Source organism: Stenella coeruleoalba, assembly GCF_951394435.1.
Source record: "Stenella coeruleoalba genome assembly, chromosome: 17".
Classification (NCBI taxonomy): Eukaryota; Metazoa; Chordata; class Mammalia; order Artiodactyla; family Delphinidae; genus Stenella; species Stenella coeruleoalba.
Window position 1 is genome coordinate 32,643,826 of NC_137163.1, and position 26,820 is coordinate 32,670,645.

A 26,820-nucleotide genomic window follows, 5' to 3' on the forward strand; every position below is an offset into this window, starting at 1 on the left:
CCAAATGTAAAATAGATAGCTAGTGGGAAGCAGCCACATCGCACAGGGAGATCAGCTCGGTGCCTTGTGACCACCTAGAGGGGTGGGATAGGGAGGGTGGGAGGGAGGGAGACGCAAGAGGGAAGAGATTTGGGAACATATGTATATGTATAACTGATTCACTTTGTTATAAAGCAGAAACTAACACATCATTGTAAAGCAATTATAATCCAAAAAAGATGTTAAAAAAAAAGTTATATAAATGTGGGCTGATATCTTTAATGTCTCAAAAAACCAAATATAAATAAAGCACAGAAAATAAATACTAATGAAAAAAGTTGACATAATTCTTCTATGTGTTTATGAAATCCTAGGAAGAATCACTGCAATAATTATCTAAAGTAATATTAAAAGGTAACAAAAGAGATGTTTGGTCTTAAATGTAAATTCAAACGTAGAGTGTCTAAAGTAACAAATCAAAGCGAAAGTGTATCTGCAATTTCTAACAGCAAAAAATAAGTTAGTTTGTAAATACTGTATTCTTTAATGCAATAAAAAAGAAGATCAGGAATAAAATGTTGGATAGTCTTATTGACCAGGTCACATTTAAAAATAATTTCTCAGGATAGCAAAAATGTGCAACGATTAAGCTCTACACATACAACTATAACATTCGTTGTTATACTAGAGCCAGTACTTTTATTTGTAGAGTTCACGAATGAAAACATAACAAACACTTATACATCAGTATTGGTAGGAATACCAAATATTATTTCACAACTGCCACTACGCGTTTCTTCTTCTCTGACACCCTCTGCACAGATCCAGGCTTGCTATGTTTGATACGATTCAGTTCCCTAGAAATAAAACAAAATACACAAAATATAAGCAAGTTTACTAGAAATCATCTTAACCAAAGAAAACTTCCTCAGAAAAATCACAAGGCATTTTCTTTCACTGGAAAACCATCTATTTAAAAAAAAAGTTTTCACAGTGAGATTAGGTAAAAAGCAGCTAGAAATCAAGTTTTGTTAACTTATTTATTAGCTTCTTCTCTTACTATCGGCGCCCTTTACTAACTTTAAAAACCTGCTGCAGTTGTTAAAATATTTAAAAGTGACTCAACCCCAACATCTACCCAAAGACAACAAAATAATCATTTGAATAGTCTAATTAAAAGAAAAAAAGAACTCTGTCTTAGAATTTCTATAATACTTCACATGAATTCAAAGACTGCATGGAGAAGAATATTCCACAGGGGAAATGGTGGTGATGGTGGAATGCTACGCTTTAGAGCCAAAATGTTAGATTCCAAATGCTATGATGAAGCATATTAGACAAATTTTTATCTAACAAATGTTCTTCGCAGTCTTTAAGCTGGAAAATACCTCTTAGTTCCAGCTACATTGGAAATTATTTTTTACAAACATTCTCCATTTATAATAGTTTTTTAGCATGAGCAGAAGCATTTTCTTATTTTGATATAAGTCACTGACATTGTCTGCCCTTTAAACATATGCTCAAAGAGAGTTAATGAAAATTCTCACCATGTGAGATGACTATTGCCCCCCCTTTTATCAGGAAAAGGAAAAAGGCCCAGAGAAGTATTCAAAAACACCTTTGACAACCCAATCAAAAAATGGTGGAAGATCTAACTAGGCATTTCTCCAAAGAGGACATACAGATAGTTAAAAAGCACAGGAAAAGATGCTCAACATCACTAATTATTAGAGAAATGGAAATCAAAACTACAATGAGATACCTCCTCACACAGTCAGAATGGCCATCATCAAAAAATCTACAAACAATGCATGCTGGAGAGGGTGTGGAGAAAAGGAAACCCTCCTACACTGTTGGTGGGAATGCAAACTGGTATATCCACTATGGAGAACAATATGGAGGTTCCTTGAAAAAACTGAAACTAGAGCTACCATATGAACCAGCAATCCCACTCCTGGACATATACCCTGAGAAAACCATAATTCAAAAAGATATATGCACCCCAATGTTCACTGCAGCACTATTTACAATAGCCAGGACATGGAAACAACCTAAATGTCCATCGACAGAGGAATGGATAAAGATGTGGTACATATATACAACGGAATATTGCTCAGCCATAAAAGAACAAAATAATGGCATATGCAGCAACATGGATGGACCTAGAGATTCTCATACTGAGTGAAGTAAGTCAGAGGAAGACAAATATCATGATATTGCTTGTATGTGGAATCTAAAAAAAGGCTACAAATGAACTTCTACAAATCAGAAATAGTGTTACAGATGTTAAAAATAAACTTATGGTTACCAGGGGGGTATGGGGGGTAGGGATAAACTGGAAGATTGGGATTGACACATACACACTACTATATAAAACAAATAACTAATAAGGACGAACTGTATAGCACAGGGAACTCTACTCAATACTCTGTAATGGCCTACATGGAAAAAGAAGCTAAAAAAGAGTGGAGATAGAGATATAGAGATGTGTGTGTGTGTGTGTGTGTGTGTGTGTGTGTGTGTGTGTGTGTGTGTGTGTGTGTGTGTGTAACAGATTCACTTTGCTGTACACCTGAAACTAACACAACATTGTAAATCAATTATACCCCAATTAAAAACAAAAAAACACCTCTGATGCACAACAGCACATAAACTATTCCCTTGAAAGGCACGTTTTTTTGTTTGTTTTTGGTGAGATGCAAGGCGGGGAGTTAGAAAAGGGTACTGAGAGAGAGTCAAATGCTCCAAAACATACTTTCGTCGACGAGCTTCTTTCATGATGCGCTGCTCCTGAATCTGACTGTAGATAGATTTTGGTAGATGTCGGTGACGAGAAATACGTTTTATGTGAGGATGATGTTGAAATTTCTCCTTTAATCTCTGGTTATAATCTGTGGCTGCTTTTTCTCGTGACGTAAGCTGAAAAAATGCATTTTGATATTTTAATGAATGGTGTGCTTGTTTTGCTTCAGTACAACAAAGTTAGGAGCAATGTTTCCCCAAAAAACTAAATTTTCATGACGTGCGACCAATTGCTAATGTAACTATACCCTTTACAAGGTTATGTTAGTGATACCAGGTTTGCGAGCACTGAACCTCCTTTTAGGCAGCATGCCTACAATGTAGATGGATGCCACCAAGTGAAAAAGAGCAGTGCCAAGGGAGCTGGGCTCTGTGGACCACTCTAGGCATAGTAAAAACACTTAAATGAATCACTCAAAAAAACTTTTTTCTGTAAAAGTAACTTCTGAAACAGAAAAGAAAGCATCTGATGCCGTAATAACTAGCCTTCGTCTAACAACTGTTAAGGATGATATGATTTAGAGGAACATTTAATGATGAACTGAAACCTAGGCATAGTGTAGTACTTAGTAATCATTAAACCTAAAATAAAACTATCTTTAATTACTACTTATCATATCTTGATTTTCCTTCCAGAGCTAAGTAGAAAATAACCCACACTTAACCTTTCCTTCTTAAACTTAATATTTGTTTCAGTTATAAATACCCTGTATGAAAACATGAGACATTTAGAAAAACATTAAGAACAAACAAAAATCAACCATTACTTACAACCCAGAGGTAGCCTAGCCAATGGTAATATTTGTTATATTTTCACTGAGTCTTTTTAAAAAGTCTGAAGCTGTGTATTTTTTTAAAGTGTTTCACTGTCTCTTTGATATTAAAATACCTCACAGAGACTTGCAGCCTTTGACTTGCCTGATTACTATTCCTTTAACAGAAGAAATGGGCGTTCTAAGTTCTAAGCCTCTAGTCCCTACATCTTCTCTCCCCACCTCAAGGAGAATACAAAAAAACAAGAAGGCTCAAATATGATCAAACATTTTAATTAACAAAAGCCTCTGGGGGAATTCCCTGGCGGTCCAGTGGTTAGGACTCAGCGCTTTCACTACCAAGGGCCCAGCTTCAATCCCTGGTTGGGGAACTAAGACCCCAGAAGCCATGCGGCGTGGCCAACAACAAAACAAACAAACAAACAAAAAACAAAGGCCTCTGAAGGTGCCTTTGACATGAAAAAAGTAAACCTCAATACAACCCTGTTTTTTATCACAACTAACACATTTCAAATAAATTCTCTTTATAATATAATGATATTCAATAAATCTAGAAACTAGCTTTATGACAATGAAAGAAAATGGGGTCTTACCACACCCAACTTTTCAGAAGCATTAGCTTTCCATAGACGAATGTTCATTTCATCAGATCCACACATAATGTACTTGCTGTCAGAAGTCCATTTTACACAGATAACATGTTGCATTCTCTTTGTGTGATAGACTTCCCTATAGAAGAGGAATTAAGTTAAAACTCTTAGGATTTTGGTACAGATTTTCTTTAACCACTGCCTATCAAGTATCAGGATAACATTTTTGAGTCCTAAAAGAGTATAAAAGAGAAATTAAAATTCATTTAAATGTATTTTTATGGGACCAATCTAACAAAATTCTATTCTAAGTGTTGGGGAATTAAAAATTCCTGCCCTCAGAGATGTTATAATCCAGTAAGAAAAATAAGTATAAACAAACTAAGCAAAACTAGATGCCCAGAAAAGATCACAAAATAACTGAGGGCATATAACACAAATAAAATATGTTGACGCTGGAGTAATTTTGTAACAATAAGGTCAACCACCACACTTTTTTGGGGTTTCTTTTCATTGAAAAATAAATGCAATGGCACTCTAAGAGCACATCCTGATATGTTGATCCTAATGTCTGATTTCTGTTTTGGTCAAATTGTTTAAAAAGCTCAATTGGGCTTCCCTGGTGGCGCAGTGGTTGAGAGTCCGCCTGCCTATGCAGGCGACACAGGTTCGTGCCCCGGTCTGGGAGGATCCCACATGCCGCAGAGTGGCTGGGCCCGTGAGCCATGGCCGCTGAGCCTGCGCGTCCGGAGCCTGTGCTCCGCAACGGGAGAGGCCACAGCAGTGAGAGGCCCGCGTACCGCAAAAAAAAAAAAATAAATAAAATAAATAAAAAGCTCAATTAATTGAAGCGAGAGCTGATGATTTACATTATGTGAAAAGAAATGGAGGGCTATAGAAGTGATGAGATAAGGATCATTTAATAAATGGAGATGTCAAATATCATACCTATTTGGAAGGCTGTGAAACATACTAAGTGAATTCACAGAAGATACTATATCAGGAAGTGTTAAGCAGAGCATTAAAAAGCAAGTAAAAGACAAGGTCAGAAAAAATAAAAGGATGAGAGTTCTAGAGAAGTAAAGTTTCCATATCTGGATTAAGTGATTCAAAATGCAGACTACTTGAGAGAAAGGAAACTCGCTCAGCAAATTCTGCACAGTAAAAGAAAACCCGTATGTGATGATGAAATCAAATAGATTTCATATATATAAAAACATCTCTGAAGTACACTCACAAAACTAGTCTATTACACTGCTTCTAACAGATACATTTTGAGCTCTTGAATGACCATGTAGCTAGACCATAAGAAATTTATTTCTAAAAGAGAGTATGGTTAGAAAGAACATCCTATTAAAAGGAAAAGTAGATGAGACACTGACTGCTTTTTCTTCTCTCAATGCTCTGCTTTTACAAGACTCAATTCTTATAACCTCTACCTATTTAAGATGTCTTTTTTCCCAAAGCAACGTATTGAATTTAAATATTAGGAAATTCGATTAGGCTTTGGTAACCATTAAAAATAACCTAGTCATGTATTACATTAGTTCATGTATTAGACCAGACAAATCCAATGGTTAGTCACTTAACCAACTTAGAATCCTCCTTAATGGTAAACTACATAGAGTTCTTAACTTCTAGATATGTTTATGCTTGTACTTAAAATAAATACATAAAGTTCATTATAAGTTATACTATTTGGGGATAAATACATTTAAAAACTTAAATTCTTTATACACGTAGTCAAGATAAATGAATTGTTCTGTGTGAATGCAACTGAATTTACTTGTTTGCTAAGTAAATACTGAATGAAATCCCAACAGAAGCTTACCTTCAAATATTCATTTAACTGTACTTTTTGAAAACCTACTCAAAATTTACTTTTAAAATACAATTTAACTACTTTAAGATCTTTCAAAGGAAAACATTTTAAAAATACACATCGGGCTTCCCTGGTGGCGCAGTGGTTGAGAGTCCGCCTGCCGATGCAGGGGACACGGGTTTGTGCCCTGGTCCGGGAAGATCCCACATGCCACGGAGCGGCTGGGCCCGTGAGCCATGGCCGCTGAGCCTGCACATCCAGAGCCTGTGCTCCGCAATGGGAGAGGCCACAACAGTGAGAGGCCCGCGTAACCACAAAAAAACGTATCATTCAAAGTATTGCCTGTGTTATTTGATGTTTGTAATGATAGGAAACTAGAGCAGACCACAGAAACAAACCAGAAGCAGCTTTCAAGCAGACAAAGGTCAGAAGGAATACCATTTATAACTAAACCCAACAGGAAGTAACACATATTAAATTGTGATTACAAAGTCTCCAAATGACATCAGGAGGCAATTCCCTGGAAACGGTGTATAAGAACTCCTCACTTCATACAGTTTTGGAATAATCTGAGCTTTTAACTAGACTTGCATTTAACTGCCCACACTGGCTGCAGAACAATTCAGCTGGAGCTCAGCTGCAGGGCTCTTGGGATCATAGGTGCCTAAACATTCCCATTTCTCATCCTCTTCCTTTGTTCTTTATGACTGTTTATACATCATGTTAGAAAAGTATTGTCCTACTTACTACCTTTGGATGTCCTGGTGCCAAAAAATGATGGAGGGCCACACTCTCTTGATTCTTAGTATTTTCCAGAGAGGTGAGAAGAATGGAAACTCTCAGCCTTGCCTTGGGCCTGACTGAACAATTCCCAACAAACCATTCATGACAGTTTGGAGAATATCAAGTTAGTTGTAACAGCCATATAGGAACCAACCCCAGGAGATGAGGGAATGAAGATCAAAGTCACCAGAATACCCACTCACTCAGTATGCTTTTGATTCCAATTCAAGCACTTTTTAAATCATACACATGACGATGCTGACAATTATTTGCTAGCAATTCATGATTATACAAAAAGGTTTAGGAATTAATATGGTTTCCTCAAATTAGAGGGGAGAAAGATGCAACTATCACAAGTAAAAATACCAAAGAGTTAGACAAGCAGATTGGCTATGACCAAAAAAAGAGCTGTGTGACTCTAAAGAAGAGGCTCTGTGTGAGAGGCCCGCGTACCGCAAAAAAAAATAAAAATAAAAAATAAATAAGTAAGAAATAACAAATGTAAGGTATTATTGTTATTAACTGCTCTTAAACTGTATTAGAGAAAAACTTATCTAAGTTCTTCATTATCAAATTAAAAAAAATTTTAAGTTTACTATATTTTAGGGCAGTGAAAATACTATGATAGTATCATGATGGACATGTCATTATACATTTATTCAAACCCATAAAATATATAATACCAAGAGTGAACCCTAGGTAAACTATGGATTTGGGATGATTATGATGTAGGCTCATCTTACATTCTGGTGAGGTAACAAAAGTACCACCCCACAAGGAATGTTGATAATGGGATAGGCTCTGCATGTGTAGGGGCTGGGAATATATGAAAAATCTCTCTACCTTCCTCTCAATTTTGTTGTAAACCTAAAACTCCTCGAAAAACATAAAGTCTTTATTTTAAAAAATTACTATAAAACACTGAAAAATAATTCTAAAATAAAAGGTTTTGTTCTAAGGCAAACACTAAGATTTCATATAAACAAATTATATAAAGATAATATCCTGTTCAATGAAGAAACTGCCCAGTAGGCTGATGTTTTACCCATAGGTGATGCAGTGGAAGTTGGTACCCCAAGTCATGACACCTGGGTGTGAGCTCCATCATATACACACAACCAAATAACCTTTCAAAATAGATAAATGATCAAGACAAGGAAAAAAATCAAACAAAAACAAATGTTTATCGGTAGTAACATACCTGCTTCTACTTTTGTCCACAGGAAAGATTCGAATAGACTTATCAAAACTAGCAGACACAAAGTCTTTCCCAGTAGGAGAGTAATCCACATCAAGCACCGCAGACACGTGATCCATATGTATCATTACAGGAGTGTCCAGTGCACGCATATCAAAAGTATATAAGCTGTAAAAGAATTTTTAATTATTTGATACAAATTTCTATTAAAAAAAGCGTATGTAGTACTAAGAGACACTAGTGAAAATAAGACTGCTGGCTCAATAATGCACATCTAAATAAATAGCTCAATTCTTTACACAGCAGGTAAGGGATAGGGGAAAATATCAACAGTTTTTATTATTCCTTAAGATTACACTTACACACTTTCAACCTTATAAACATAAATCTCATTGTAGAAAATGTGCAAACTTCAAAAGAGTATGAAGAGTACAAAACTTACCTTTAATTCCATCACCCAGAGAAAGTCAGTTAGCACAGTGTAATTATTTCTAATCTTTTCACTATACTATTTAACTATGTACCTTTTAATAAAATTAAGGTAATACTGTATAAAGCTCTATATCCTGATATTTCATGTAGCATATTATGAACATTTATCCATTAAATAATCTGAGAATATTTTAATATTTTCATATGTAAATATGAGTTAAAATAATTTGTTTAAATAAATCTATTTATTAATAAAGTTTCCAACATTTTACTATAATTAATTCTTAAATGAAATTTTAATTTTTCATATTTAATTTTTAATTGAATGGGGCAGATTCAATTAGATCTGAATAGATTCCTACAAGTAGAAAAGACATGAGCATTTTTAAGTCTTTTGAGTTGACAAATCATTTCCAATGAAGTTGCAATAGTTTATACTCCATCAGTGATATATCAGAGTGAGCACAGCTTTTCAAAGGGTCTATTAAAATTAGAAAACTATACTTTGCGCACAATTGGCAAAAACAATGACTTCATGATTTTCGAGGTTTAAAAATTCTTAATCAACAGCTAAAAAAACAGCTTCAAATGAGCCAACATGGATGACGGAGAGTAGTAATATAGCATTACTGTGACCAAGTTCCCAACATCAAAATACTTCCAGATGTGAAGATTAAGTTTGAGGAGAAACAAGATATCCACACAATTTCAAAGTATCTCCCCAAAGACATGTATTAATTACAAAAGGAAAAAATAGTAACTTTATAGTGGAGAAAACTGGCAGACAGTACGTTAACTAAGTGATCAAGGTTAACATCACCAGTAATATAATAAGATACACTGACATTATGTACCCCTGATTTGATGCACCAAGAAGGGCATATCAATTTTGTGGTATTCTTGCTAAAGATGCATAATCTCAATGAAATAATGAGAAAACACCAGTTAAGCCCAAATTAAGGGCAGTCTACAATATAATTGACAAGAAAGTCCTTCTCAAAAGTACTAAGGCCGTGAAAGAAAGGGAAGACTGAGAAAGTCACAGAGTGAGCAGGCTAAGGAGACATGGCAATCAAATGCGATGTGGGATCCTGCACTGGATCCTAGAACAGTAAAAGAACATTAGTGGAAAGACTGGTGATGGGATAAAGTCTGTGCTTATAGTAGTGTACCAATCTTAATTTCTTGGTTTTGCTAATTGAACTGTGGGGATGTAAGACATTAACATTTGGGGAAATTGGCTGACTGGTACTTTTTGTGTAACTTTTCAGTAAGCCTAAAATTATTTCAAAACAAAAATTAAAACAAAAAAGACCTAACACTTCAAAAAGAATACTTTTAAATACGATTATTATGAAAAGTCACTGATGCTAATGATACAAATTTCCAAATATCATGAAATTCTCATCAAGAGACAAGTCATTGTTCTCTTTCATAATCTTCAAACATACCACAGGATTGTCAGCCAAGGTCATACTGATCTTTGAGGTTAAGTTTCTGAGTTGACAACTGCTTTACAGTCCCTATCTAAAGCAGTGTTTCTCAACCAGGTTTGTTTTAGAAAATTTTGTTTTTTAGTAAATTCTATTTTAATTTCTACATGAGAAAAAGGCTAAAAAGGGCTTCAATTAATGTGGTTTGGTATTGCTAGTTAATGAGAGTCCAACTGCGCTTCTTTTTAGTATAGGAAAGTCATAAGAGATGTTTTCAGTTGGTACCACTAAAACATCATGTAATAAGTCCTATTTCTGAGCTAACTTATGCTTTCATAAATAAGAGTAGTGGAAAGAACAAAGAACTTAAATACAGACGATCTAAAGTTCAATCTAATGACAAACTTCCACCTTCCCCAAAAAACATGTATTAAAAATCCATCATATGCATAGCACTACAATAAATGCTTGGATAAAAAAAGATGAATAAGACACTCTTTCCTCATCAGGAGATTAAATTCCCTACATCAATAGCCTCATCTGTAAAAAGGGAATAACATACATGTCCTATCCACCTTACAGGGATACTGCAAAGATAAAATAAGTTAGCTGATGACAAATGCTTCAACAAGTTTTAAAGCAGCATATAAGAAATCATAAAATTCCATCTAGGTCAAGAACATAAGGCTTCTACGTCACCTTTACATGAAGTCACAGAATAATATATCTGCAGATATTAAGGTAAAGGTTGAAACTTTATTTTTCCTTTTGTCTTACTGAAGTAATAGTGGTAGCTGATAACATGACCACATGAGTATCAACTACCTGAAGAGCTACACACTTTGTAGGCAGATATTTTTAGTTTCTTAAAACATGTATGATTCAGCCATTATTTATATGGTCTATGTCAGGGATCAGCTAATTTTTTCTGTAAAGGGCCAAATAATAAACATTTTTGGCTTTGTGGGTCATATGGTCTCTGTTGCAACTACTCAACTCAGGCATTATAGCACAAAAGCAGCCATATTCCATACAGAAATAAATGTGGCTATACTCCAATAAAACTTTACAGAAACAGGCAGCAGACAGGATTTGGTCCACAGATCACAGTTTATCATCCTTGGTCTGTATCATTTTGAAAACTGAGAATACTTTTTAAGAAGCACTTCTCTAATTTGGGAAATATTTTTTTTTTAGCAAAACAAACAGCAATTTTCTAGAGTATATGAAGGAATACTACCTAGGAAAACATGTTTCATTAGTAAGGCATACAACTGAGTTATTTCTGATAGAAATTAAGTAAGTTTTAAAGAGGGAAACTTACTTGTAATCTTCGTTTGCTGCAGTAAAAATGAATGCTTCCATAGGGTTCCAGCAAATTGTATTTGTTCTCATATCTAAGATGACCTAAGAAAAGAAGCATACACTAACCCATTACTATGAAATTAAGTCCCTCTAAAATGGATAAATTCCCACTTCGTTTCCCTTCCTTCTTTTCTCATTGATTTAAGCAAGTACTTTAGTAAATACCTATTATGTGCACAGTACTTGGCTCAATGCAATAGGAAAAGAAAATCAATAATTGTTTACTGAACACACAGGCAGAGTGCTAAATACTGAAAAATATAAAAATGCTTAATAAATGGTCCCTTGACCTCAAAAAGCTTATAGTTTAGTCAGGAAAATGAGATACACATTAAGAAGAGTTAAAATATAAACAGTGAAGCAGCAAATAATCAAGTATCAAATCAGGGGCAAAATTAATGGTGAGCTTAGGGTTAAAGTGGAGAAGAAAGGTTTCAAAAGATAAGCATGATTTGAGCTGATCTGTGAAGGTCCAGAAATATTATCGTGTTTCTCAAAAGGAACATTCTGGGCAGGATAATCTTTTGTTGTATGTGACTGTCCACTGGAGGATATTTAGCCTCTCGGGAGCCGGCCCATTAAATGCGAGTAACAGTCTCTTAAATGTCGCTCCCACACTTCCAAAAATATACTTGGTGGGGTGGTACAACCCCTGAATGAGAACAGCTACATTAAGGAGAGAAAAGATAGAAGAAACATTGATAGTCTAGTAGGTAGAACAGAGAAATAACAGAAAATAGCATGTCTGCATCCATCAACGTGACATACATGTAACAAACCCTTACTGACTAAAGCAAATAAATAAATGGAATACAATTTGGGACCAGATTTTGGAGCCGCTTGAGAGCTACAGTTCTTTTCTTCAACCTCAAAGTAATGAAGCACTATTATTAACAACTGAGAATGGAGGAGTGAAGGAGGTAGAAATTACTATTATTAAACTAGTACTTCATGTTAGCATTCTGCTAAATGCTTAAGTATCTTGTTTTATTCTTACCATTGGGCTGCAAGGTAGCTATTAATACCACCATTTCACAGGAGAAACACAGGTTAAGTTACCTGCTTAAAGTCTAACACCAAAGTTCATGCAGGATCTTCCCTCCATATCACATGAATGAGTGAAATGATTGGAGTGGTAGTATACTTTGGAAAGATTATCCTATTTATCTAGTTCAAACTTTAAGGAATATACTCTACTCCTAATATTTCTGAATTTATTACCTGTTAGGAAACAACAAAAATATTAAAAACATTTCTGTTACGTGTGGACATCGGACTTGTGGCACATGAACAAGGTCTAGCTCTTCTTGCTCTCTCTCAATTCTAGCACCTGAAATCAACTTTATACCTTTTTACTTATAATGGCACTCCCCTCTTTACCAACAATATTTCTCTCCCTCTCTAGAATCAACTTAAGGTTGTATTAACTTTGATATCTAAGTCCTGGAATGACTGCTTTAGAACTGTTGGGAAATCTGACACCTTGAACAGGACAGAGCTTGTCTAAATAAAACGTCAACCCCCTTGGCATGTAACTAAACAAATAAAGGTAGTTATGTGAATTAGTTATAAAACTTTCTGGAATAAAATACCATATGTGTCATATGATAATCACAGGGCCTGATGTAACAGGATGCAATACTTTTTTAAGAACTTCCAATTTGGGCTTCCCTGGTGGCGCAGTGGTTGAGAGTCTACCTGCCGATGCAGGGGATGCGGGTTCGTGCCCAGGTCCGGGAAGATCCCACATGCCGCGGAGCGGCTGGGCCCGTGGGCCATGGCCACTGAGCCTGCACGTCCGGAGCCTGTGCTCCACAACGGGAGAGGCCACAACAGTGAGAGGCCTGCGTACCGCAAAAAAAAAAAAAAAAAAAAAAAAAAAGAACTTCCAATTCAGTAAATACAAACTAGATGCCTAAAATCTGCTGGCATTATGAAAGACACAAAGACTAGGATACAGTACCTCATGGAAACTTAAGGGTCTCTAACAAGCAACAGGAAATTGAGAGAATGCCATTATGATCATTTTGGGTTCTAAGGACACCTCTATTAAAGAGTTTTTTAATTCTGAAAAAACATTTGCTCCATATTTTCAGTCACTCCACTTACAGGGGGATGCATTAAGAACTGTATAAAGCAGAAGACAAACTGAAACTCACCTTTTTCAGAGGAGTAGCTTGCCTCATATCATATAGTACTATATTCCTGTCAGAAGCACAACTTCCCAAGAGAAATGTCTAAAAATAAGTATAACAATCATCAGTTAAAAGCTAGGCTTGGCAGCAAACCATGTCCATTCAGTGAACAAATGATTTAATTACCCTCAATGTTTATGTTTAAGATACGAAGTTATAACATTAAAGTCCATTTTCAGAGGGTACAATGAATCACTCATAATCTCAGCAACCTAAGCCAAGTATTTTCATTGTTAAATCCCCACTTTAGATGCCTGTGATGATACTGTACAGATAATTCTGCATTCTATTTTAAAACAACATATTTTACTTATCCATTCTTCAACTTAGACCTGTTTCCTGTTCTTCAGTATTATAAATAACACTTCAAAAAACATTTGCATACATTTAGCTCTTCTTTTTCTAAGGGTAAGATTTTAGTAGTGGCGTTACTCAATCAAAAAGTATGAACAATTTTATCGCTTTTGATATTTAGGAGTAATTGTTTTCCAAAGAGTTGTACCAATATACATTACAATGTGGAAATATATTAATTTTACTGCAACTGGGCAGCAATAGGTAGTGCCATTTAAAAATAATATCTGTATGGCAATATTTCCTATATACTGTCATCCTTTGGCATCTGTGGGGGACTGGTTTCAGGACCACCCACGGATACCAAAATCCACAGATGCACGAGTCCCTTGCCCTCTGTAACCACAGACACAGAACCCGCGGATGTGGAGGGCCTACTATATAAATTACTGCTTTATTAGCAGTTAAACATTTCCTCATGTTTATTAACTCTCTGTATAAACTAGGTGTGTCCCTTGTCCAACTGTTCCAAGATGTTTAAAATATTTATTTGTAAGTCAGTTATAAATGTGCTAAGTGCTTACATAATCCTTGGCATAAGTGAAAATAAGCCATCTACCTACCAATGGAGTCCCAAATCCCACCCTTTGTAGTACCATTCCTCCTCACCCATGGTTCCTGACACAACTCTTGGCTTCTGCCTCTATTATTCCTACTGCAAGCATTAACAGGAACTAGAAGAGTCATTTACTAAGCAGCTGTATGGTCTGCTAGCTCCTACTACATGGGTGTATATAGTTCAAATAAAACTCATAAAGCCAATGCTACCATCACGATCTCTTCTCAGTTCTTTCCAAAACCCTCCTTCTTAAACCACTTCTTCTCTGAGCCTTTCCCCTAGTCAGTGACTCCTCTCAACCTTTCTTAGTTTCTCATTATGTCACTCCAAAGTCTGACCAGGTTCTGTTTCTAAAAGTAAAGACTTTAATTTGAACAAAGCAAAAAATTCTACCTAGACGGAAAGCTGACTTTCATACTGTAAAATGTAGCACTGCTCAGCATAAACTTTTGGCTTTATGAGAATTCTAGGCTTCAATATTTTAACAGAAAATTAATTATTAATGATTAGGAGACAAATACACTCCATTTGTTCATAGCAACACGCCCTTTCCATTAAGTTTAATACAGGGTAAGAGACATGCACACCATTTGCTTTTACCACTAAGTCAGTTCATAGGTTAATAAAACACGCATTCACACACAGCTGAACAAATAGAGTTTTTATACAGGCAAATTTGAAAAACATGGTTGCTAGGTCATCACTAATAATTAATTATGATTTTAGAATTGGCCATCAGCTCTTCTGACACAGGTGTTCACCAAAACAGAGAAACAAAAGATCTCATTTACCCTTTAGAGAACTAGGAATCAGTATCTGTCTGTTCCTCCTGTTTATTTTTTTTTTTAAATAGCAGTAACACCACCATCCTAGCATCTCCACCATCTTGGGGAGCACCTTTTAAAAATATTCACATATATTATCACATTTTACGCTTACAACAAACCTATGACGCACAATGGAAGATATAATTAATCTCATTTTAAAAATAAACAAATACAGAGAAAAACTGTGACTTGCATAAGGTCAATGCAAAGGCATGCTGGCAGGAAATACAGTTCCAAACTAGGTCCACCACAAGTAAGACATAAAATGTTCCCACAAGTTGCTTGTGTTTGTAACCTGCTTCTGCCTAGTGTCACCTTGGGCTGGCTCTGCAAAGCTGGCTTGCCCCTTCATGCCATATCTCACTTCTACAACCAAGGGGAACACAGGGAAGGTAGACAGAGGATGGAGTGAGGAAGATATAGTAGGGACAGATACCCTGCATCAGCGAGCAGCAAACATTTTCTGTAAAGGGCCAGAAAGGAAGTATTTTAGGCTTTGTGGGCCATATGGTTTCTGCAGTGCTTTCTTTACTTTGTAGTGCAAATGCCGTTACAAACAATAAATGAGCAAAAGGGCATTAGCACGGCTGTGTTTCAGTAAAACTTTTTTTTTTTTTTTAACAAAAACAGGCAGTGGGCTCATAGACCATAGCTTGGCAACCCCTGCTCTAGACCTGCAGCCTCTCCCAGAAGTGTATATGCAGGTGTGTGCTGGAGGCAGGAGGGCATCCTCTGACTGACTTCTCAGCAGCACCTCAAAGCCAAGTTCACATCACACCACAGCACCTCAGTCTTAATACGCTGCTACTCTGACTTAACCTTTTTCCCTCCTTTTATCAGTTAGGGTCTCTAAGAGTGTAAAACTTGAAGATCAGGATTTTCTCTGATACCATCTAACAAGATAATCTCCTGATAATTTCTAAAATCAGCTTACACATGCAGTGATTTCCTTTTCTTTCTGCAGGAAAAGCCATCTTTACTGAGTCTTCTGGAAAATGAGTTCATCAATCGTTACGTATTCAGGAAAAGCTCAGGGAAAAGTCTGGAGTCCAGGGGATAGCTTTGCCTTCAGGGAAACCTCCTTTCCCAAATTCGGAACTGAATAAACAATAAGTAGGAACTTCCCTGGTGGCGCAGTAGTTAAGAATCTGCCTGCCAATGCAGGGGACAAGGGTTCGAGCCCTGGTCCGGGAAGATCCCACATGCCACGGAGCAACTAAGCCCGTGTGCCACAGCTACTGAGCCTGCGTTCTAGAACCCGCGAGCCACAACTACTGAGCCCACGTGCCACAACTACTGAAGCCCATGCGTCTAGAGCCCGTGCTCCACAAGAGAAGCCAACACAATGAGAAGCCCACACACCGCAACGAAGAGTAGCCCCCGCTCGCCGCAACTAGAGAAAGCCCACATGCAGCAACAAAGACCCAATGCAGCCAAAAATAAAATAACTAAATTTATAAAAAAAAAAGTAGGCTAATCTCTAACTCTTCCCTTAGACCTGGAAGAAATTAGAAATCACGGTTCAGACTTCTGAGCAAAGAAAAATGTAACTAATTATCATGTAGTACAAAAATAACCATGCATATTATTTTGAAGCACTGGTGCCCCTGCCATGTACAAATAATTAAAGAAAACAATGCTCAACACTCCTTCTTCTGATCTCCAAGAGAGTTAAGAAAAATTAACATTTTCCTAAAGGTACAAAGATGTTAATCTGTGGAACATCGAGTGTTGAAGGCACAAATAAAACTGGAGTTTCACAGGACAGTGTGTACGTGGATTTTACCCCCACGAGCACATGCACACACCCACCTCTTAACAGTGAACACTAGTATCTGGGACTATAACTGTAGGCAAACATGTCAAGACCTGACCAAAGGTATAAGAACTCAGATATAATCTGGAAAATGGACCAAAGGCTAGAACACCATTAAAATTCAGAAAATTCTTGTATCATACATTCAAAAGTTTCCTAAACAGAGCTGAAATTACTAGATAATAAGAAAACAATAAGCAGAACATATTTCAAAAAGGAACATTACCTCAATTGGGTTAAATTTAACACTGCTTATACTGTCAAATCCCCAAGTCATTGAACATATAGGACTGGTTCTTTGTTCATCCCAAATGTCTACTTGCTGTCCACATGTGGCAAAAACAGCTTCTTTCCAGTGATGATCAATTCCTGTATATACTGTCTTTTAAAGCAAAGATGTTGTTATAGATGAGTCTTTTCATTAGTACTTCAAATCTACAGAATATTTTAAATATATTTCTCTACACTCTCATTTGTTTAAGAAAATCCCAGTTCACAAAGAAGTTTCTTTGAAGCCCTCACTGAAAGGAGAAAACTCTACCATAAGAAATGATGTTTCTTATCACACATTCTGGGAACAAAGAAAAATGTTAACATGGGATGTATTTAATTAAGTTTGAATACATATCAGTGAAGTAATTTTTAAATCATCATTGGGTATTGAAGGATCTTGGAACCAACTAATGAAACACAAAGGTAATTTCTAAAAAACTTAATTCCACATTTAACATATGAAGTACTGATTCCCAGGAGAGAAACACAGATACAGACAACTGCATTAAAATTTAGGGGGAGAAATAAAATTGGCGAGCGTGGATGCTAAGACTGTTGAAAGCAATAAAATCTCATAAATTTGGTATTATTTACTTAAAAATACGCGACTCATCTATTCAGGACCAGCTTAAAGTCTACCTTCGTACCGTATGGCAAAAAATGTTTGCAAAGCAAATTAAAGGGAACTATTTAGCCAATACTTTAAGCTTTTAAGAACTCTTATCAGCATCCACAGATTTAGAATTATTTTCTATTCATGAAGGCAAGTCCTACAAACTTTTCCATAATAAGAATTAACCCCCAATACCACAGAGAAGGGGTAACACTAAATGTTTCAAAAATCTTTGTAACTCCTAGAGAAAAGACATTTTACAAGAATGAAACCAATTTTGTTTTACGAATTACTAATTTTTTACCATCTGCAAATTATTTCCATTTCATACTAATATCCCACCTCCACGTCCCTTCAAGAACACTTAGATTGACCATTAGAACACAGGAAGGCCCTGATCATGGGCTGGACCCCTCATCTAAAGAAAGAACATTTAGAACTTCTTGAAACCTGAAAAGCAGAACCTAAATATATACTAAATATAATGCTGAAATGACAAAGAGATTTTAAAGATGCGATATTTAAAGATTAATTCTAATTTCAGAATTTCACTTAGTATCAAAACGTAAGCATTAAAAAACATGGGTAGGCCAAATTATCTGAATTATTAAGCTATAACTAAACTATATCATCTGATTTGCAGAATGTTAAGAAATGTAAGTAAGATTTATACAAAAACCACACTATTGCATTTATTCATTTCCTAAAGAATTCTTTCAAGTAAGAAATTCTGAGCTTTGTGAAAGATCCATGATGATATAAATCAGAAGTTGAAGCACTTTTTTCTGACCTTTACAGATTTCCTCCCATGTTCTTGCTATAGGAAATATTTCACTGCATCTTCTAGCTAAAAACAGAAACTGAACCCTACTGCAATGAACACCGAAGAACTGTTCAAATTCTTGAACTGCAAAGGACATTCATTGCATTAAATGTTGCTTAGAACAGGTCAATTATTGCAGCCTAAAGTGTTTGATTTCTTATTTATATCTTTTTTGAAATTAAAATTATGAAATAATTGTAGGTAAAAGAGAAGAATTCTAATAGCCCAAGTATGGGTCAATTTATTTTTGTACCTTTCCTAATATTGTATGCAATGGTTCCTCCTCTTCTCCATAGCTTGGTCCATCCATTTTCCACTGCTTCACAGTTTTGTCATCACCAACCTAGAAATATTTACGATGATGATGATAATGAACAAGTTATAAACTGTACACTTGCCAACACATACATCAAATTATAAACCTCTCAGTTCAAAAAATAACACATACCATATTCTTTCCAGTACTGTATTTATTGATGCATTTATGTCCCACCTTGTTATAGTAAAGATTTGTGACAAACACATGAAGTACATAAAATTTAAAACAGCATGAGCAGAGCAAAAGAAGAGTAGGGTAGAAACAAAGTTAGGTCATAAACATGGCAAAAACTGCATTATTGTAATAAAGATGACTTTTCAAATTAGGGAGAAAAATGAATTACAATAAAATGGTATTGTGAGATCAGATCGGTCATTTAAGAAGTATGAACCAATCTGACATCTTATATAAAAATAAAATTCCAGGTAATTTAAAAGGTAAAAAATGCAACAAAACCCATAAAAAATACTAGAGAGAAGGCATTTTTAAATCTTGGCATGGGTAAAGTCCTTCCTTCATGACACAAAACTCCAGAAACTATTAAGTCAGAGGTTGTCAAATTGTGAAGTGTAGACTTCTGAAGGACCCTGAGAATTTTTCAGGGGTCCAGGAGGTTGAGACTATTTTCGTGTTAGTAAAGGCATTGCTTGTCTTTTCACTAAGCTGACAGTTGCACAGATGGTGAAAGAAATGGTGAGTAGAACTGTTGCCGCCTTAGCCCAAATGAAAGCAAGGCAACAATCTATGGTTAATTAGACTTTGGTATGTGGCAGATATGTTCAAGATAGTAGGCAAACATCGATTTTACTAATTTTTTTTGGAAATGTTTCCTCAGGCAAGGGAAACAAATGGGACTCCATCAAACTTAAAAATCTTTTGTACAGCAAAGAAAACTATCAACAAGATGAAAAGGCAAACGATATTTGCAAACGATATATCCATTAACGGGTTAATATCCAAAGTATACAAAGAACTCATACAACTCAGTATCAAAAAAACAACTCAAATAAAAAATGGCAGAGGCTCTGTATAGACTTTTTTTTAAAGAAGACAAACAGATGGCAAATTAGACACAGGAAAAGATGCTCAACATTACTAACCATCAGGCAAATGCAAATCAAAACCACAATCAGATATCACCTTACACCTGTGAGAATGGTTATTATCAAAGCCAACAAATAACAAGTGTTGGTGAGGATGCAGAGAAAAGGAAACCTTTGTGCACTGTTGGTGGGGATGGAAATTGGTGTAGCCACTATGGAAAACAGCATGGAGATTCCTCAAAAAATTAAAAATAGAACTACCGTATGACCCAGCAATTCAACTCCTAGGTATTTATTGGAAGATAACAAAAACACTAATCAGAAAAGATACAAGCACCCCTATGCTCAATGCAGCATTATTAACAATACAAGACAGGGAAGCAACCTAAGTGCCCATCAACAGATGAATGGATAAAGAAAATGTATTATATATATATACAATGGAATATAATTCAGCCATAAAAAAAGAATGAAATCTTGTGATTTGCAAGAACATCGATGGACCTAGACGGTATAATGCTAAGTGAAATAAGTCAGACAGAGAAAGATAAACACTGTATGATTTCACTTATATGTGAAATCTAAAAAACAAATGAACAAACATAACAAAATGGAAACAGAATTATCAATATAGAGCACAAAAAGGTGGTTGCCAGAGGGGAGGGGGTGGGGGAATGAGAGAAATAGGTGAGAGAGATTAAGAGGTATGAACTTCCAGTTGCAAAATAAGTGTACAGTGTATATAGTCAATAACTATGGGTATCTATATATATGGTGACATCATAACTAGACTTACTGTGGTGATCATTTTGAAGTGCATAGAAATATTGAATCACTATATTGTACACCAAGAACTAACAGTGCTGTAGGTCAATTATACTTCAAAAACAGAAAAACAAACTTATAGAAAAAGAGATGAGATTTGTGGTTACCATAGGTGGAAGGGGGAAACTGGATGAAGGCAGTGAAAGGTACAAACTTATTTATAAGATAAATATTAGAGATGTAATGTACAACATGATAAATATAATTAACATGGCTGTATGTTATATATGAAAGTTGTTGAGACTAAATCCTAAGAGTTCTCATCACAAGAAAAAAAATCCTTTTTCTATTTCTTTAATTTTGTATTTATATGAGATGATGGATGTTCACTCAACTTACTGTGATAATCATTTCATGATGCATGTAAGTCAAATCATTATTGCTGTACACCTTAAACTTACACAGTACTATATGTCAATTATACCTCCATAAAACCGTTTCTAATCCCCAAAATAAAAATGTTCCTAAACCTAACAATTACTTTCAACTGTTTTCACTCCCCAGGACTATTATTGCTTATGCAGACTATTAAAACAGCCTCCAAACTGATCACTTACTGCTGTCAAAATCTCAAAGCTCAGCATAGATTCTGTCACTCCCCTATTAAAAAGCTTTCAATGAACTTGAACACGGATTTGTATATGATAGCATTATTCACAAAAGCCAAAAGTTGGAAATAACCCAAACGTCCATTGATGGATGAATGGATAAACAAAATGTGCTATATACATATAATGGAATATTATTTAGCCTTAAAAAGGAAAGAAATTCTGATACATGCTACAACATGGATGAGCCTTAAGGACATTATACTAAGTGAAATAAATGAGACACACAGAGACACAAAGTCCAACAGTGATTACCGGTAGCTCGGGGGTGGGAGGTAGGCGTGGGAGATGTGGAGTTAGTATTTAATGGGTACAGAGTTTCAGTCTGCGAAGGTGATAGTGGTGATGGTGTACAATGATGTGAATGTACTTAATGCCACTGAAATGTACACTTAAAAATGGTTAGAATGGTAAATTTTATGTTATGTGTATTTTATCATACACAAAAATCCTTCAATGATGTATTAATAACAGACAAAGGAGTACAAATTACTCGTTTTGTTTTCTTTTTTTAAAGTGGCTTTTTTTTTTTTTTTTTTGGCTGCCTTGGGTCCTCGTTGCTGCGCACAGGCTTTCTCTAGTTGCGGCGAGCGGGGGCTACTCTTAGTACATGGGCTTCTCATTGCGGTGGCTTCTCCTGTTGTGGAGCACGGGCTCCAGAGCGCAGGCTCAGTAGCTGTGGCGCACGGGTTTAGTTGCTCCGCAGCATGTGGGATCTTCCCAGACCAGGGATCAAACCTGTGTCCCCTACATTGGCAGACGGATTCTTAACCAGTGTGCCACCAGGGAAGTCCCTACTCATCTTGTTTTAATCCCACTTCTGAGTGTCCTATAGAATATTAGTTCAGTAATATGTTAAGTAATTATGTATAAAAAGTATGGAAAAGGCTGGATTACATAAAGAAAACCAGGACTTTTCCAAGTTTTAGTAAGTTATTTTGCATTGTGAAACTCTGAAAGGGCCTTGGACCATGAAAATGAACTCAGAAAATATTCAATTACATCAGTTTATACATGTTGAAAAGAGTTAATGATTTAACTGCATTATACTTACAGTAAAAAAGGAAGTCCCACAAAAGCGAGTACATATTCCTCGTACAAAACCTTCATGTGCTTGTATCACACGAATACATTTTCGTTTAGTTAAGTTCCAAATTCTAACCTACAATAAAGCATACTAGGAAATTTCAGTGACATATAAATTAAAAACGTTCAGGCACAGGAGTACGTTCCAAGAAAACTAAATTCAACACTGAAAAGGCTGTAAATCACTCTACCAGACAGCTAAAGACAAAATCCTCTAGATTAAAATAAGGCAATGTCTATGGATAAGAATATCAACAAGCAGAAAACTGAACCTGTTAAATACTCTGTTGATTCTAGTTTAAAGTGTTTCAAAGCTTTCTTTCTTTGCCAGAGTGGGGAAATTAAGTGTTGAACTGTTAATAACATTCTCTGTGGAAAAAAACTCACAGTTAAATATCTGTACTGTAAACATGCCTTATTACTTACTGTCAAGTAGCCTTAAGTTATACATTTTAAATATCTTAGGTTTAGATAAGAAACTACTGAAATTACCAATTCAAATAGAATTTACTATTGAGAATTAAAAGAAAACAGAACATAGAAAAATAAAATCAAAACAGTTAAAACCCACAGTAACGCACAACTAAAGGAAGAACGTTTGTAATATAACTATTTTTAGTTTAAAATATCAACGTTTAGAGTGACACTTGCCTCTCCATCACATGCCCCAGAAAGGACAGTAGCCAGACTCTTCGGATGTTTAGCCAAGCAACTGACTCCGTCTCGGTGACCATCCAGGGAAGCAAGGAACGGTTTCGCAAAAACCCGTTCCAGTTTGGTGGCATTTAAAGCTCTTACATATTCTCGTGGGACCTCAAAAGGATGTAAGGTAGGATCATAGTTTCTTGGAACTGAAATAAGAATGATTCCTCTTAATAAAATAATTCACATTAAATATTTTCTGTGGTCTTCCTCAGCTAATCATTCTATTTGTTACTCAAAAAACGTTTATCAGGGACACTGTGCCTAGCACTGTGGAGAATACAAAAGTTGAAGACCCTTTGTCCAAAACCTTTCCAAAATTACCAGAAAATCATGGAATTGTCTTCCTTATTTTATGTTTCACAGAGCTCCAATACTTCAATCTTTCCATTTTGTTATCTATTAACACTTCCATCCAGAAACTATAAAGAAATAGGAAGATGTTATAAGAAATAAGATCCCTAATAACAAGATCAGGTAACTAATAACTTCCTAACCTCAAGATTCTGTGACCAGCCAGTCATTCACTCATTCCTTCATTCAGACATTAATAATGCAACTCCTAGGTACCAGGTGATGTCTAAATACAGGATATAGAACCAAATACGATTATACCACTCTCTGCAAGCTCAGTCTGATGGGGAAGACTGATAGTCACAATAATAATGAGGCAATGTAATAAAAACTCTGATATTAGTATAAAAATATGTGACAGAAACATAGAAGGAGAGTGCTTAAGTGTGTACAGGATGGGGGGAAATGTGCAGGGGATAAGTTTGGAAAGACTATTGTTCAGAGAAAAGTTCCCAGAGCTAGGAGAGAAACTGGGTAAGGGCTTGTGACACAAGATGCCTCAAAGAGAATGACTGAAATGCACTCAGACTGGCAAGAGTAAATGTAAGCTAGTTGTGGGAAAAGTAATCACTGGTGAAACTGAAGAGGAAGATGGGACCAAGTTCAAGGAATAGGGATGATGTCAAGTCCAAATGACACAACCTAATTTGCATTTTAGAAGCATTACTGTTTTGTTACTTAACCTGTAAACATTTTGAGAGCAGAGACCATATATTTACTTAGCATTGCTCATTTTATAGATATATATATATTCTCCACGACTCAATGATAGTGAAATATTGTTCCAGCCTCACCTTCTACGGCTTAACCCCTTAGTCAAACTCCGAAGACATGGCCTTTTTTTATGCCTTAAGTTTATTCCTGCCTTAAGGCATTGCACCTGTTATTCTCTTCGCTTAGAATAGTCTGTTCATACATGGATGGTCTCTTGTCACTTAGGTATCACGAGTTATAATTCATAAGCAGTCAGCATGTTAATGGGGGAACAAGACACCCAGTAACAGAAAAATAAAGCTCATTAATTTCATTTTAGCCATTCCCACATCAAACTTCTCCACAAGTTTTTAAGAGAGAACTGATGGCTTTACGTTTCACCTTTATCTCTTCCCACATCCAGAAAGACGTAATTTTAAGGAGTAAATTAGCCAAAAGTTAGAGCAACGGGAAAAGTTTAAAGGTCTGCTCAATTGTTAAATCCTTCAATCCACGAGTTTGGCTCACTCAAGTTCCTCTTTTCTTCAACAGGAACCTGAGAACAATCAAGGAGCAGCAGCTGGAAAGGGGGAAGTGGAATCATTTCCCCATATAACTAACTTTCCCTCTTACCACTAGAGAAAGTTATTAGAAAAAGTACTTGAAAACAAGGGTTCTGCTACCCAGTACCAGAACGGCTTTATGCCCTGGCGAAAAGGAACAGGAAAAGAACGAGAGTGGAACACCAGGCTCCCCTCCAGCTTTATTCGGTGGAAACCGAGGCCAGATCCAAGCCTGGTGGACTCCCGACTAACTTGTCTCACCTCTCTGTAAGTCCAGTTTGGTTTCGCGGACATAGCTGTCCGGGTTCCGGCTCAACATCTTCACCTTCATCTTGCTCCTAGTTCTTCCCGACTCCACGAGCCTTCCCCTTCAAGTTGCTGTTGCCGCCGCCTCCTCCTCCTCCACGAACACACACCACTTCCGCTTCTTCTAGACTACTTCCTGTCACGTGACTTCCACGGAGCGGAAATCGGGTTTCGCTGGGCCCTGCGGTGCTCCGTAGTTTTGCGGACAAAGGTTGGCTGGGGGCGGTGCTTCAGTGGTGTTCTCCCATCCACGCCCTTCGGCCTAAGCCAGCCGCCGAGGTGGGCGAGGCGGGGCGGGAACTTGGCGGAGGCGCCCCGCCCCCTTCTCGCTCTCCTCCGGGTAGGCGTGGCGTGCGGCAGCGCACTTCTGTACCCCTAGCTCCTGGGTCTCTAGGCTTCATCCCGCGCCCAGGCGTGTGACTCCACGCGCGGGTTCCGGAAGTGGGCTCGTGCCCTGCGGTTTCTGCTCCAGCGTGGCGACCGTCGCCACGGTGGCGGCCACTGCATCTCGTCCCACTTCCACGGCATCACCGGGCCCTGAGCCCATGACGGGCCAGGGCCAGTCGGCGTCCGGGTCGTCGGCGTGGAGCACAGTATTCCGCCACGTCCGGTACGAGAATCTGGTGGCGGGCGTTACTGGCGGGGTCCTTTCCAACCTCGCGCTGCACCCGCTGGATCTCGTGAAGATCCGCTTCGCCGGTAAGAAACCGCTCAGACCCTGGGCTTCTCCTTGCTGTCACCCCGAACTGAGTGATAAAAGACGCAGTCGGAGGCATTGGCCTCTCCTGCCTCTTCCACAAGGCAGGTGAGGCGAGCGTTGAAGAAGATGCTGTTTGTCCGGGCTCGCCTGGGGCCAGATTTGAGGGAGGGGAGTTTGGTAAAGTGGTCTGGCAAACGTCGTCCCCTTTCCCTAATACTGAGGAATGAAGAATATGGATATAAAAGTCTGAGAAAAGTTCTCATTGGTATAGAACGTGGGACTCAAAGCCTGATTTATAAAATAAGAAAGGGTTTATCACATTTTAGGGCTTAACCCTCACAGGTGTAAATAATTCACCCTTGGAGGTACAGGTTTCTCCCGCTTTTCGAAAGTTCGCTTTACAGCATCAAGCCGCCATAACTTTGAACTGTGTCTGTGAGCATCTGTGCTTTGTCTGGATTTATGTTGTGCATCCATTAGCAAGGTGTGTGTTACGGTAATTGCTTCTTCGCTTTATGCAGTTTTGGCTTATTAAAGCTTTCATGCTTTACTTTCGCATAGCCAGGGAAACCTGTACTTTGAAAGCTAAGGATAGTCACGTGTTTGGCCGCAGGGCTGAGAGGGAAAATGCAAGTGCTTGGAGTAGGGAGTAATCCTTAGCAGAGGGTTAGGAATGAGGTTGGGATAGAATTCTCTTGAAAGTTTGGTTTTGGTGTTTACAGTGTCCTGTGAAGGAATGTCCTGTGAAGGAATAACTAGCTAGAATTCAAATAGTATTCTTTATTTGGCTTTATTGAATTAATTTCATTGAGTTAAGTGAATTAAGTATATTGCAATTAACAAAGTACTTTAACAGATAAACTCAACGTTAAATTCTGGAAAAGATAGCTTCAAAGAAGATCTTTGATAACTTTATTTGGAAAGTATTTTCTGTCATTTCTGTTCTCTTATTACTATTACTAAAAGTGGGGTCCGGCTGCTCGC

At 37.0% G+C, this 26,820-nt stretch overlaps 2 protein-coding genes across 2 annotated transcripts in view; one reads left to right on the top strand and one right to left on the bottom strand.

Moving 5' to 3' along the window:
- Positions 1-403: 403 nt before the first annotated feature.
- On the bottom strand, positions 404-25,229 carry DCAF13 (DDB1 and CUL4 associated factor 13). The gene is made up of 11 exons (XM_079901702.1): positions 25,092-25,229; positions 23,170-23,369; positions 22,487-22,594; positions 18,891-18,980; positions 17,155-17,310; positions 13,337-13,414; positions 11,137-11,219; positions 7,951-8,115; positions 4,148-4,283; positions 2,735-2,898; positions 404-836 (listed from the first exon to the last, which is right to left on the bottom strand). Exons 1-11 carry the CDS (start codon positions 25,159-25,161, stop codon positions 749-751), a joined length of 1,338 nt encoding a protein of 445 aa, XP_079757828.1. The 5' UTR covers positions 25,162-25,229; the 3' UTR covers positions 404-748.
- A 148-nt stretch (positions 25,230-25,377) lies between these two features.
- The window catches only part of SLC25A32 (solute carrier family 25 member 32), a 49,720-nt gene continuing 48,277 nt past the window's right edge, over positions 25,378-26,820 (top strand). The window contains exon 1 of the mRNA XM_079902238.1: positions 25,378-25,835. Coding sequence (XP_079758364.1) covers positions 25,682-25,835 — 154 coding nt within the window. The 5' untranslated portion in view covers positions 25,378-25,681. The remainder of the gene's footprint in view (positions 25,836-26,820) is intronic.